This window comes from Musa acuminata, chromosome BXJ2-10, assembly GCF_036884655.1.
Source record: "Musa acuminata AAA Group cultivar baxijiao chromosome BXJ2-10, Cavendish_Baxijiao_AAA, whole genome shotgun sequence".
Classification (NCBI taxonomy): Eukaryota; Viridiplantae; Streptophyta; class Magnoliopsida; order Zingiberales; family Musaceae; genus Musa; species Musa acuminata.
Window position 1 is genome coordinate 25,046,890 of NC_088347.1, and position 14,130 is coordinate 25,061,019.

The following is a 14,130-nucleotide window of genomic DNA, read 5'->3' on the forward strand; positions in this document are numbered from 1 at the left end:
TTTGATGTAAAATGTTAATGTTTTGAATTTTGAAACTTTTTGTTAACGTGACATTGTGATTTTGTATCTTAGATTTTCTTAATTTAATAGCATATTTTTATTTAAAATTTTAAATAATTATATTTATTAATTATATTATATATTTTTATATTTTAGCGCCTCGCTTCGCTCGGGCGAGCGCCTAGCGCCTCGGGCGTTTTTGGACCTTGGCGCCTTTTGACGCCTAGCGCTTTTTAAATCACTGTGATTATGATATCCTACTTACATGCAACATTTTACCAAATAAATTGGACTCTGTATGTCCTATGATCTGTTGGTATGTTATGTTGCATAGCTTGGTTCTTGATACATGTTGAGTACATACTGATTATTATCTCATCAACTGTGACATATCCCTTCCGGTATGCTTGTGGCAACCGTCAAGTGAACTTATCAAGGCTGATCTATGAAAAATATCCATTGCCAGTTTGATTAGATCCATATCTCACTCTACTTACGGGTTAATGGTTATCTTGATGTGCTCAATTTCAATGGAATTTAGTTCGCTCAAGCGCCGATTATTAGAACCTGTGAATGGTTAATACCATCTTTGCATCATGTTCTATCTCTGTTATGTCTTCTTGCGTTCTGCTTGTTATGCTCTGTTCTTTATTTTATTTTTAAGGTGGATCTGTTTCTTGGTTTTGAATTGAGTTTGGAGGGATTTGATCCTAAGCTAGTAAGTATTTTAATTGTACCATTTTCTTTTTCTTAGTGTATTGGCTAAATCTAAACAATGGATGATTAAAAACAAAAAAAATCAATCGACAAGTGTTCATATGCTCAAAGGAAACCACATTCTTCCTGTAAAAGTGCAGCGTAAAAAGACCTAATCGGTCGATATTAGAGGAGTCATAATTTTGACCCATTTGGGCTCAAATGTTCTGTTCCAGAGACGGCCACGATCTCGTCCGTGCATCCACAGAGGGCTTTGCGATCGGGTAATACATTTGATCGGGTCCTGATCAGACCGTGTATCCACACACAGATCAAACACTTGAACGGCAACTGACGGTCACGATGACATCTCGATCAACCTTGGCGACTCCATCGTGTCTTCTATATAAAATCCGGCTGTGTCTGTCTCCAAGATCCTCGCGAAGTAAAACCCTAGCCCGAGTACCGTTCCTCGTCTTTGCGGCGGATCTCGCAGCCCTCCGAGTAATGACTCCCCCTATCTCATGATATCTCCATCTACCGCTCTATGCCCTTTGTTTGTTGTTTGTTCCGTGGTTTATTGATCGTGCGCTCCCTCACATTTGCTTTTCGATGTCGGCCTATTTTGACACTCATTTGTAATGTTATTATTGTTGCTGCTGTTGTGATTTTTTTTGTGATGCAATCTGTATAAACGTTTAGTCGAAAGTTATGCTTATTACGATTGGGAAGATTGCTTGTAGGCGATATATACATTTCCGTGGGAAGTGAATTGTTATATCCTGTGCTAAAACGTGCTACCGTGGAAACACTCTGACTATAACAGCAGTTCTGCTTAGAGTCATTAGTATTGCCTTCTATTAATAACCAGGCTTAAATTTCCAGCGCATTTAGCTTTGCATGTTGAATAGTCGTACATATAAACAATGTTGTAGAATCTGCTTAGAAGAAATGTGAGTGTTCGGGAGGATCTTTTGGAAAAGCAGCAGCTTTTATGGCCTTTAATAATCATTCCTTCAATGATTATTTATCAAGAAATTTTGTTATAATTTTGGAAGGAACATGTTTTCATATTTTCGAAGATCGGAAAAAGAAACCTCACGTCTTCTCAAACAACTCCAGGACGTGAAAGCATGACCCTGATTCCAGGAATGGAATGGAAAGGAAATTCCCTTTTGATCAGCATAATAGAAACACTAGAATTTTATTTCTTGAATGGTGAAAGAATATTCTCCAAAAACTCTTGCAGTCGTGCTGTGACAAACTTATCTCCTTTGTGACATATTTGCAATTCGACTGCTGAACTTGTGCTACTGGTCGGTTCAATAACTCTTCTGAGTCTTTAGTTGAATAGTTGTTTGTTCGAATGAAACATAATAATGGCAGCATGAAACAATTTGAGTATTCTTTAATTTTGGAACATTTTCTGGATTTTTGTGTTGAGTGTTTCGGTACTCTCTAGGTAAGGTTCTTATATTTTGTTAATTGTCTTTTTCTTACATATCGACACATACCCTTGTTATGCTTTGTATATTGTTGGTTTTATAATGTTTGTTATTAAGGAGAAAAATATTAGATGAACCTTGTTCCTTGATATGATATAATGAGTTAAATGGATTTTGGAGCGCTCCTTATAGCAAGAATCTGTTATTTTGCTCAGGATGAAGGTCATCGCTGCCTATTTACTTGCAGTTCTTGGTGGAAACATTAGTCCGACAACTGGTGATGTAAAGGGTATTCTAGAATCAGGTTTAGCTTACTTCCTTCTCCTTTTGGGGCATTTTATTGTTATACATTAACGGTTGGGTTGCATATTATTTTCTGTGGCCAGGTCTTATATCTACTAATTTTGTAGCTTTAGCTTTGTAATGCAAAATTTCACCATGATTATGCCAGATAGTAATATTAGGTACTTTTCATGTTAATCATTCTGTTCAGTTTATTGATAAGTCCATCAAGACAGTTATCATTCAAATTGATTGTGTGTACTACATACAGTTCTCTTTCTTTCTTATTGGATTTCTGCAAATCTTTCATTTTGTTAGGCTTACTTTTTGAGCCTGAGTTGTAAACTTAATGATAAGAGTTGTGGATGTTCTCTTTCTTTCTTATTTTATTTTTGCAAATCTTTCATTTTGTTAGGCTCACTTTTTGAGCCTGAGTTGTAAACTTAATGATAAGAGTTGTGGATTGAAAATATTGGTATCTTAAATTTGTGGCCTTGTAAATAAATCTGTTCTTTTATTTTAGTTGGTGCTGATGTTGTTGATGAAAAGATTGAGCTTCTCTTGTCTCAAGTCGGGGGTAAAGACTTGACTGAACTTATTGCTACTGGGAGAGAGAAGTTTGCCTCGGTGCCTTGCGGTGGTGGTATTGCTGTTGCAGTTGCAGTTGCTGCTCCTGCTGGAGGTAGTGGTGGTGGTGCTGCAGCCTCTGCAGCTGCTGAGCCAAAGGAGGAAAAAGTAGAAGAGAAGGAAGAATCAGATGAGGTAATGTTTGTCATGACATCATTGGGCAGTTCTTTCGATTGTGGATTTACAAATGACTATTTTAGTTGTCTGAGATTTTAAATGCATTTTACCATAAGTAGTCATTGTTGTCTACTTGTGTTGACATGCCGGTTACTAAACGGTAGATGAAGACTACATTCACTAGGTCATCATGGACCATGTGCCTGTATAGTGTCACCTCTTTGCTTTAATTATAGAGTGCTGGAAAAACAAATTAACCAAGTTACTGTATAATTGTTGGTCCACTTAAAGATGAAATTGGCAGCTTTGCTGTTATTTATCTGACTTACTCTTCAGCTTTGCAGCATATAGTTGCAACGCTTCAAGAGTTGCCAAAATCCAGAATCATATCCACTCTTCCAATTGGTAGTTCCTTTGTACTCTATAGTGAACTCGTGAAACCTTTATTATTTGTCTATGTTTTGTTATTTAGCAACTTCTTAGTGTCTTCTCTGCTTAAAGTGTCGTAATTTCATCACATGGAAACTATATGCTGACATAAATGCTGTGCAGAAAACCCACAACAGCAGTCTGAGTCTTACTTTAGTTAATGCCAGCTTCTTTTCATTTCTGACACCTTTGGCAAATCATAATATGCTTATTCTGATCATATTGTTTATGTTATGCAGGACATGGGCTTCAGTTTGTTCGACTAATTCTGACCCACTGTTTCTCATTATTGAAGAAAGCTATTTTGGAGCAGCAATTAGAAGTTGACCTGCACAAATTTTGAGACTTCAATTTATTTTCTGAGAAATGTCATGCCCCAGTGTCAGTGAGTCAGAAGTAGTCTGTCAATTTGGTGATCCTTTTTGTTTTATGCAAAGTTGACGAACCTAATAGGAATTTGACTCAAATTTATAGTATCTACATGTTCTTTAAAATCTCGTTCATTCTGCTATCAAGGTAATCAATGATGAGGTACATCAACTTCCGGTTATGCTACCAGAACTATGTTGATTGCTCCCTAGTCTTCGTTTCCGGGAGACTATCATGTTACGTTGCAATCCTACCGCTTTATGCCATTCTATTAAGACCACTATACTAAGTTTATATTTTCTGTTCGAGGTAGTCACTACAGGTTGGGTTGAATTGGAATCAAATCAACAAAAAAATTAGAATCAAATCGGAATCAGGTTCTAGTGATCTGATTTTGGATTTTGGAATCAGAATTGATGATCATCAATGGAATTATTTATTTTCGTTTAGTTTCGAATAAAAGAATAATACACAAATGAGTTTCATGTTATCGTAATTAACATTTCAAGTTTGAGATCTAATAATCTGAGTTAATTTTTGTAACCATCGAATCAGAATCAGAATCGGAATTGATAGTTTTGGAATGAAAACCTAAATTGATTTATTTCTGGTTGATCGACGTGTAGCTCCGTATGGAGGAGACACATCGGGTTTCATAGAGCACCCTCAGTGACATGATGTTTGAAAGATAATACGAGCATCTCATAATTCCTTTTGTTTTCTTTCTTCAAGTTTTCTTGCTTCTCGACAAGAGGGACGCAGCATCTAATTATTAGAACGACTGCACAATCGATGGAAGTAAAAGTTTCTTGTGGCAGGAGTCCATGAACTCCCATGTGTTACGGTCACGAGCAGAGCGGGATGGGTGCCGTGGCATGCAGGTCAACTCACACAGAGATACAAGCTTTCTTCACCTGCATGCACAGTAGGATGACGCCTGATAAAGTTCCATTACCACTGTGCCCGGAGACATCGTGGCCGTGCTCAGTAGACTGCGGCAAGCCCACCGGGGTTTCATGCTGCTGTCTGCTGTTGCCTCTCAAAGTTGGGTCTCCTCGAGCAGATCCTAATGAATACCAAAGTTAGGTCTTGCGAAGCATCTCCATGTCCCTCCAGCCGACACAATTATTGTTGCCGACCGTGTCGTCAGCATCGGTATCCGTCAACACAAACAGGACCGGAGCTCGTCTTTACTCCTCCCATCTCCCTACCCTGCCACCTGATATGGCGATCGAGAACCCTCGGCGACCTTCTTCTGCTTCCAAGCGATACGGTGTGAGGGGAAGCCGGTGGCGAGTTGTCCGGTTGGTGCGAGGACATTCGTATCCGATAAGTGCAGATTTAAGAGCTTTAGTTCCTTCGGCCCCGCGAGTTGGCTGATGACAAAAAATAATTCTCTCGTCTGATAATTATATTGGTTTGGACTTCGTTTCGGCAATAACACTAAGAATTATGTCAGATGCGTTAACATGATAATTATCATAAATGCTCCTTATCTACGACGACACTGTAGTTGAAAACATGTCTCGTTGACTCATAATATTTGTTGCAGCGATAAATGGGGAGACGACGAAAGCACAGATTCCGGAAATGATCGACCATTTGTTTATTTACATCAATACACAAAATTAGGAAATTCCTGTTAAATAAATGGACGAATGAATCAGACTTTGATGTCTATGGATGCAAGTAATAGTCATCGTCATTAGCGGATACTCCACGCAGAGCAAACATGATGATCACCCAAGTTAGTGCAATTGGTAAACGAAGAAGCGCCACATGGCATATTATTGCACTCTCCTCGATAATTTAAATCCAATTAAATAGGGAGATCCAATCCATAAATCCATGTAGTGTCCGTTCTTAAAACAAGAGAGAGAGAGAGAGAGAGAGAGAGAGAGAGAGACTTAATTGACATAAAAGTATACGGAGAGAGTCAGCTTAAAGGGAGGATCAACCAAACCACGTCCCTCGACCTTTCCCCCAAGACGATGCGCAAGGCGGTCACGTCGCGGTCACCAGTCGCCACCCAAAAAGCAAACAAAATCCTTCCACCGCTCTAACGCCTTCCCGAGAACTGACACGCGTCGGTGACCCCCCCCCAGCGTTGGCTCTGACTGCTTATACTATGCGGCACGCACGTGACCCGCGCAGGCCGACCTCTGACACTGCGCGCTGCGTTGACCGCAAACACTTCGAATGGGTTTTAGTAGTACTCCACCGGCGTGCCCGGACAGCTGTCGTCGGAAGCGTCCCGGCTGAGGCCGCTGACGCTGAATGGTGGCGGCACGTAGGGTGGCGGCGCGCAGCGTAGAAGCGCCCAGTTTACCCCGTTGAAGAAAGAGTGGCGCTTGATGGCTGCGGCGCCCATGGTGGATCCCAGCCGCCGCTCCGGGTCCTTCACCAGCAGCCCTGCGATGAGATTCCTCGCCGACGCTGATACCGCCGGGTCCTTGGGAAACTCGAGCGCCCGAGCCACGATGTTGGCCAGCGTCAGCTCGTTGTCGGGGCCCTTGAACGGCGTCGCGCCGTAGAGGAGCTCGAAGACGAAGACGCCGAGGGTCCACCAGTCCACCGCACTGCCGTGTCCCTCCCCCGAGACGATCTCCGGTGCGAGGTACTCGTGCGTGCCCACGAAGGACATGGACCGGAGGTCCACGGGCTCGGCCACGAACTCGAGGCACGGCCCCCGTCGCCCGGGCTTCTTCTTGCGCCTGCGCCGAGACGGGTGGAAGCAGGAGACCGCAGGGACGATGCAGCTCGGGAGGATGCAGGCGGCGGCAGAGAACTCGCCCGCGACAGCGGCAGAAGACTGGGGCGGGAGAGGGAGCGGGTTCTGGTCGGAGACGATCTGCGCGGCGGTGCGGCTGGCGGAGTCGCACTTGAGGGAGAGGTCGAAGTCGGTGAGCATGATGTGGCCATCAGCGCGCACGAGGACGTTCTCGGGCTTGAGGTCCCTGTAGATGATGCCCATCATGTGGACGTACTCCAGCGCCACCACCACCTCCGACGCGTAGAACCTGCAAAGCCGACGCAACAACATTATTCTACCCATCCTAATGCCACAAAAACAAAAGGTACACCGATCACCACTACCATTTCTTTATTACATTGCTGGCCATAATCATGCATCGAAGTCAATTAAAACGGAGAAAACGACTGCTACATGCAACTACCGCTTGCTGCATAAAATACAAGACTGTTGCTTTCTTCACGATGGATTCCACGTGAAGGTGTTTTCCATTACGCGACGTCATTTACTCCACCACCAGCCCAGGCGATGGAAGTATTACTCTCCCCACCTTAGAACATGTTCATGTGCAGGCCGAGTTCTACGGTTTAAGGTGGTGGTGCAGCGCGTGATAAAAGGATGGAGACGACAATAGAAGGATGGAATGGCAACACGGTCGATCGTACGCTGCGGCAGGAGGCTATGTCGGCGAAGCTGATGGAAGCGGGGGGCGTCAACGGCTGGTCGTGCCCACAGACAGCGTCACCATCGACGGCTACAGTGTCGGAATGGCGTAGCATTCTCGCACAATGAAGAAGAGGAAAAAGGCGGGGTTGGGATGGGGTGATGATACTTAGTGCCAAAGCGGACGATGTTACAGGATGCTCCTAAGTGGGAATGAATAATGGTGGAGCCACGTAATAATTTCCTGTTTACATCTTTCCTTAATCTACGCTTTTGATTTCCTCGAGAAAGCTTAAAATCCCGAATCCCCGGGTTGAAGGGTCCCTTATCCCCATTCATCCTACACTCGCTCTTTTTCCTCAAAAAGCTAAATCTCGAATCCCAGCGATGAATAGCTGCGGATCCCAAGATAAAATTGAATGGAATCAAAAGACAAATCAACTAACTTAATAGTTAATTGTTAGCGGTAGTAATAATAATATATATTAGAATAAGAAAGCCTTGCATCACTTTCAACGCCTTGATTGCTTTCTTATATTGTTTAGATTAAGATTAGAGAGAGAGAGAGAGAGAGAGGTTGATTGAATCCTGTAAAGGGTGGTGGGGGGGTGTTGTTGGGCTGCTGCTAATGTGCGAGTGCGATCATTACCTGACGGCGGCCTCGTCGAAGCGCTTGAAGGGCTGGCGTTGGCGGAGGACGTGGAGGTCGCCGCCGGGGCAGAACTCGGTGAGGAGGCAGGACCAGCGGTCGCTGTCGGCGCAGGCGTAGAGGCGAGGGAGGAAAGGGTGGTCGACGGCCTCCAGGATCTCCCGCTCCGTCCGGGCCCGGCCCTCCTTGCTCCGCCCCTCCAGCTCCTTCTTGTCCATCACCTTGGCCGCCAGCAGTAGCCCCTCCGACCCCGCGGACTTGAGCTCCGCCAGGTACACGCTCCCGATGTCCCCGCTGCCCAGCCGCTTTACGAACCGGAGATCGGACATCGACAGGACGCTGCCCCCGCCGACGGGAGGAGCCGACGAGGACTTCACACGGTGGGTCGCGTCGAGGACGGGGTCGCCGGTGGGGCGGGGCTTGGGGATGGCGCCGGACAGGGAGGAGGAGGAGGAGGAGAGGGAGCCGGAGAGGGTGGACAGGGCGGAGGAGCCGGAGCGGTCCGACGAGCCGAAGCTCATGCTCTGGAGGTCGTCCGCCAGATCGTCCGGCATGGTGGTCGCGCAAGGAGGAGAAGAGGAAGGTGTTCGGGAAAATGGCGACGGGAAGCAATGGGGAGACGGAAGACAAAAAAGGGCGAAATGACGGGTTTTTGTAATCGAAGATAATTGGGCTTCGCAGTTTTCATTGGGCCGCATAATGGGCCTTATGGGAACCCTCATTTAAGTTCCTTTAAATTTATATATACATAATCAATAAAAAATAAAGATTTGTACAAACTAAATTATTTTAATCATGCATCGACATGAATCGAATATGATGTTCGATTGTTCGAGTTTTTTTGATCCATAATTATATTCAATTCAAGATTAAACAAAGAGTAGAGACTCTTCCCGTCGTCGAAAACATCTCGATCATCCACTAATGCGAGCCATACCTATCCGCCCGTGTGGGGTCCATCGAGTGGTGGTAGGTCCTGCGGTGTGCACAGAGAAGCAAGATGTGGACGGGAGATAAGCCTATCTAATTGGAGACCACTTTAGCCATGTCGAGGACACTTCCATAGCTGAGCAAAATGAGTCGACGGAGGACAATTTATGAAGCCCGTGTGGCGCGCATGAGAACATCCAATCGATATCCCGCTTGGTGGTGGCATTAAACTTAGTCGATGTCTGCTATTCGACGTCCGGTGGACGCCGCATCAGCCGAAACATCGATGGATGGACCATTCTACAATGTGCACAGCCGAAGAACAGGGAAGCAGGAGGAGATACGCTCGAGCTGGTGGTCGCCCTGATGGCAGTCAAGATGAAGCAAGGCATCGTATTGTCATGGATTTATGTACCTTCTCCTTCTTTTTATCATATAAAACAAAGTTATAGCAGCACTAGCAGCAGCAGCAGCAGCAGCAACAGGAGGTAATAATGGTTTTGATGGATTCATTAGAGTGGATAGTGGAAATCGAGGTACATGTTTAGCAATAAAATGTTATTGCTGGTGCAACAAGAGGCTAAAAGGTAGCATGAGAGGCGTTTGGTGTGCAGACTTAGTTCATATATTCTTTTGCGCTTCTGCTTTAGAGTTTTCCTCTTGTCTCCTTCCACTCTCGAATGAGGACCCATGCATGATGGTAACTACTACCAGCTAAGCTCGGTAAACTGGAAGAATGATGTTTTCATTTTTACTATCTTAGAAGCAAAATATTTAACGTTCTCTGTTACACCTTTTTCTCACTATAAGTGAAAAGAAAGTGCAAACAGCTTTCTCAATGTATATTCACTGTAAATTAACTAGCATAAAGGCCCAAGAATTGGTTTGAGATTGTTGTAACCAAGAATTTGGGACTTTTCTTCCTCAAAAATAAAAAGAAAAAAAAAGAAAAAAGAAAAAAGAAAAAGAGAGCTGTGGGACATAACTCCTCCACTCACTGAGCTTTGCCGATTTGAAAGGTGATATGTTCGAAAGCAGGATGTGAGGTTTATATTTCATCGAGGGTTCGAATTAATTTCTCCTGGATAGGCTCAAAGATCTTTCCTTGAAGCTCCGAGTTGATGACTCAAATCAACTTTCGAGAAACCATCTGTCGTTGGTGGCATAATTCGCATCAATTATACGACGAACTGTGTGTTTGGAAGAATGTGGCACTCGTGAAGCCATGCATGAGAAGTGGTCAGTCATCTTCATTCTTACTGTGAGCTGTTTCAAATGATCTCGATGTCCTTGCGTTAGGGTTCTTTCCCATCTTAATGTAAGAGACAGCAGAAAGTTGTTGTGTCTACTGTCGTCGTTTGTGCTGCATCAAGAAAGAACGAAAACAGTGTATGGGTGACTAACTTCTGTTGCATCGGAGAAATGGATGTCCTCCGACGTGCACAACACTGTGTTCGATTGATAAGTACACCTTCAACTCAGCATCAAGCTGGATGACACGACAACACATGCCTATCTTAGAGCTTGCAAGAGGACCCACAAAAGTGAAGCTTATCCTTCACAGCATGCAATCTTTTTCTGCTTTTCCTGTTTGGAAGGCTTCGATGGTTTAATTCGGTGATTTGACTGCTCCTCTGTTATCCATGACGAGTGTGGATTCAAAAAAAGAGACAAAGACAAGAAAAAAAAGAAGGGGAATGGATCTTTATCGTATATGTCTCGAGTTGACGCTGTTAAAATGCTCGATTGGAGCCCTCTCTCGGTACAGCAAGTCTCTATCAGCATCAGTGTCATATCAAGTGGTATATGGCAACTTTGTGCCTCGATTAGTGTTACAGCAGCAATGTTCTAATGCTGTATCTATTACTTGGAGAAAACAGATCATCCCGAGCATGTTCAATTAAGCTTGAGCTCACTAATCCATGGAGTGGGTGGGTGGTGCCCTTTATCTGACGAGGCCCGACGCCATTAACTTAGTCCTATGGACTCCCTGCTAATTTATGGCAACACACGTTGCCTCGTTGCGGCCATTTATTCTTCTCCAACGTGCTACACTACGTAATGCGAGTTTTGGTCACAAGCCTACGCAAAGTGGACGCGACAGCGGTCCGCCCACCACATTGTGGGATGCCGGCAGTGTAAAGCTGGTTTATGGGAAGTAGAGAGATTAGACGGTAACTAAAACCACGTACGCCGACGTTTGCGACTGCAACAGCACAAAAAGAGTGGTTTCCCTCCCTCGTAAGAGTCAATTGTCTTCAGGAAATGTAGAGGAAGGCCGTCAAAACCGAGGTAAGATTTGTAACACGTGTAGGGCAAATGTGAAACTTAGATACAGATTACGACACCGGTAATGTCGATATCCAACGTAGCAGTTCAACAGATTTAGATTCATTAGAAGCACTGATACAGCAGCACTTGACTACAGTACAGAGAGAGAGAGAGAGAGAGAGAGAGACAGGCAGGCAGACCCATTGCCATTACCTCCATTAAATAGGGAACAACGACTCTCTAACGCTATTAATACAAGAACATCACATATCGTGGATACAAGAATCGAAAAGAAAACGGAGAAAAGTGACGTGATTACTCGAACCATTGGATCGTTAATCTTTACTCTCTAGCACGAGTTTCGGCGTTGGCGAGGCTCCGGCAACCTTAAGGGGTGGACGGCAGTACTCTGTCACGGCCGCGGCGCCCGACCGTTGCGCGTGAGGGCGGGCGGCTTCCCCCACGGATCGAGAACGGAGTCGCGGTACCTCAACGGCAGCGCCTGGCTCCTTCCCCGCTTCGACCGCACGATCGGGGCCGTCTCCTCCTCGTAGAGATCGAGCGGGATCCACCACTCCTCTGCATCTCTCCGCTTCTTCGCCCCGGCGCCGCCAGCTGGCCGCCTCGTCCTGCTAGGCGGCGAGTGCGATGCCTCCGCCGTCGACGCCGTCACTGCCGCAGGTTGGACCTTCTCTGCTCCTGGCATGTCATCCTCAAAGGCGTCGCCGGACACCTGCCTGACTGCCTCCAGTAGCAAGTCCAAGCAACCATCGCTGCCGCGCCCTCTTCCTCTGCTGCTGGTGCTGCTGGTAGTGGTGACGGTGGTCGTCGTAACCGTGGTGGTCCCCGCTTCCGCTCCTTCCGTTCCCTTCGTTCCTTCTTGTTCTGCGAAGACCTCCGCCTTGGCGTCGCCTTCTGCAATCTCCTCATGGCTCTCTCCGCCGTGCTCCCCTTCCGGATCGCATTCGCCCTCCGAGCTCTTTGCTACAGTCAAAGCATCACCGACGCAGGCGACGGACACCGCTGGCGACAACGAGTGCTGAGACTCTGCAGCCGCCGGGACAGTTTCGGAGGTCTTCCCTGCGGTGTGCACGTCGCCGCCGGACTCCACCGGCCAAGAAGTATCCACAACGACGCCGTCGGCCGGGGGGCCATCTCCCGCGGCAGACCCTCCTCCGATCTCGTGCGGAGGGCCCAGCCTGAGCCTCAAATCGACGCCGAAGCCCGAATCTTCCTCAGGCGTCTTCCTCCCACCCGCCGCCTCAGGATCGCCATCGCCGTGGTGGGCGGCTTCGGGCTCAGGATGGGGAGGAGGGGAAACGGAGATGATGGCTATGATCTTGGCCAAGCCGACTTGGGCTTTGGAGGCGCCGAATCGAGACAAAGCGGCGGCGTGGAGTCGCCCGTACGCTCGGCCGTTGACAGGAAGCGACGGAGCCATCAACGAAAGTCGAAGCTTCTCTACATCTCGACCTCTGCCTCCACTTCGCTCCACCTTGTCCTCCTCGAAATCATTACGAAGAAAAATAGGCAATTATAACATTCATAATTATAATAAAGAATAAGGAAAAAAAAGGGTGGAAAGGGAACCAAACACGGAAGAGAGATGAGAAGCAACCGACGGAGATGCGACACAGCCAAAACTTACGCACGAGCGAGCAGCAGCGAATACTTTGGTTATTATTTTGGGGTATAGAACAGTCGAAAAGGGAATAATACTGCATATTAATGTTCTCCTTATGCCTAAACGTTGTTTTCCTGAACAAAACACTTCACCCTTTCGAAAGATGGGATAATTCCTAATCGGTTTGTCGCAGAAACATTGTTAATAAGTCAGTGATACCTCATGACGACGACGATCCCAATAAATATTGCGTTGTTGGTGACACTCGTGAGGTATCGTCGTCGAGTTCTCATTCCTATGACCATATGAAGAACTCCATTATCAGCCATCATCATATATTATAATATTCCACCATGTATCATTTTCTTTTAACACAAACCTTTCATTGAAATCAAGAGGATGGGATGAGCTGCAGGTCTCATCCACCGTAAGAAAAAGCAGGTTTGTGAGTTTTGCATGAGTAAGAAATATGAGACGACTGGATCTTGCTCATCAGGATGTAGATGTCAGGAATAATGGCTCAAAGGTACAATGGGGCAGAAGAAGACTACAAGCCTTTGATATGGTTGACAAGCGAAAGGGAGTCGATATGTATCAGGAGGTTTCTTCCTTGCATGGAATCAGCTTGCTTAAGTCTGTCAAAGACAGCCAATCCTTCCGTCACAGCAGGATTGTGAGCCAAGCAAGTGTAGAAGGTAAGTCAGGAGCGAAAAACGAGCCATTACAGTATAAAATGAGATCAAAATTGTCCATCTCTGACTTAGTTTTGGTAGGAATTAAATCTTTAGGGCCTTCAGACATTGGGGTATATATATATGCTTCATTATATAGCGCTGAAGCCTTGGAAATTAGGGAAGAGTAAGAGATAAGCCTATAGATCCATCTTTCATACAACCCAAGTGTCCAAAAAACTTAGAAGTGCACACTAGATTTAGCTTGGAGAAGAGACCACCAGAATAGAGCCAATAGGCACTCAAAGAGAAGTGTCTTGAAGAGTCCCAAAAAAAGATGATAGACATATCAACAATCAACTTGGTTATACAATATATGAACAAAGAAGACAGAGGTAGAAAGATATTCCAGTAAAATTTTCACAAAAAGAGTTCAATTTTAGGTGCATAAGAAGTTGTCATATCGTATTCCAATCCCGTTAGACCTTTTCTCTAGTATCATAATTGATCAAGTGCATTCGAGAGAAAAAAAAGAGAAACAATTCCAAAAAACTTTTTGGGCTACTGCTTCAATATAGAATAAAAAATATTATAATTGAATAAGA

At 45.3% G+C, this 14,130-nt stretch overlaps 3 protein-coding genes across 3 annotated transcripts; 1 reads left to right on the forward strand and 2 right to left on the reverse strand.

The window, feature by feature from the left end:
- The first annotated feature begins 1,084 nt into the window (after nt 1-1,084).
- Nucleotides 1,085-4,072, forward strand: LOC135625847 (large ribosomal subunit protein P2A-like). The gene is made up of 4 exons (XM_065130948.1): nt 1,085-1,200; nt 2,357-2,445; nt 2,947-3,185; nt 3,836-4,072. Exons 2-4 carry the CDS (start codon nt 2,358-2,360, stop codon nt 3,860-3,862), a joined length of 354 nt encoding a protein of 117 aa, XP_064987020.1. The 5' UTR covers nt 1,085-1,200; nt 2,357; the 3' UTR covers nt 3,863-4,072.
- A 1,723-nt stretch (nt 4,073-5,795) lies between these two features.
- LOC104000737 (serine/threonine-protein kinase D6PKL2-like) lies at nt 5,796-8,664 on the reverse strand. Its single transcript, XM_009422854.3, has 2 exons — nt 8,030-8,664; nt 5,796-6,985 (listed from the first exon to the last, which is right to left on the reverse strand). The coding sequence occupies exons 1-2, from the start codon at nt 8,581-8,583 to the stop codon at nt 6,172-6,174; spliced, it is 1,368 nt and encodes a 455-aa protein (XP_009421129.3). The 5' UTR covers nt 8,584-8,664; the 3' UTR covers nt 5,796-6,171.
- A 2,651-nt stretch (nt 8,665-11,315) lies between these two features.
- On the reverse strand, nt 11,316-12,939 carry LOC108951412 (uncharacterized). Its single transcript, XM_018818979.2, has one exon. It carries the CDS (start codon nt 12,669-12,671, stop codon nt 11,643-11,645), a length of 1,029 nt encoding a protein of 342 aa, XP_018674524.2. The 5' UTR covers nt 12,672-12,939; the 3' UTR covers nt 11,316-11,642.
- Nucleotides 12,940-14,130: the final 1,191 nt, after the last annotated feature.

What these genes read in the sequence shown, in the direction of transcription:
- LOC108951412 (XM_018818979.2), bottom strand. Translation starts at nt 12,671, where the DNA reads ATGGCTCCGTCGCTTCCTGTCAACGGCCGAGCGTACGGGCGACTCCAC.
- LOC135625847 (XM_065130948.1), top strand. Translation starts at nt 2,358, where the DNA reads ATGAAGGTCATCGCTGCCTATTTACTTGCAGTTCTTGGTGGAAACATT. An exon ending in AAAGGGTATTCTAGAATCAG is followed by an intron (nt 2,446 to 2,946) that starts GTTTAGCTTACT and finishes CTTTTATTTTAG; the next exon opens with TTGGTGCTGATGTTGTTGAT. An exon ending in AGAAGGAAGAATCAGATGAG is followed by an intron (nt 3,186 to 3,835) that starts GTAATGTTTGTC and finishes TATGTTATGCAG; the next exon opens with GACATGGGCTTCAGTTTGTT.
- LOC104000737 (XM_009422854.3), bottom strand. Translation starts at nt 8,583, where the DNA reads ATGCCGGACGATCTGGCGGACGACCTCCAGAGCATGAGCTTCGGCTCG. An exon ending in TTCGACGAGGCCGCCGTCAG is followed by an intron (nt 6,986 to 8,029) that starts GTAATGATCGCA and finishes TCGGCTTTGCAG; the next exon opens with GTTCTACGCGTCGGAGGTGG.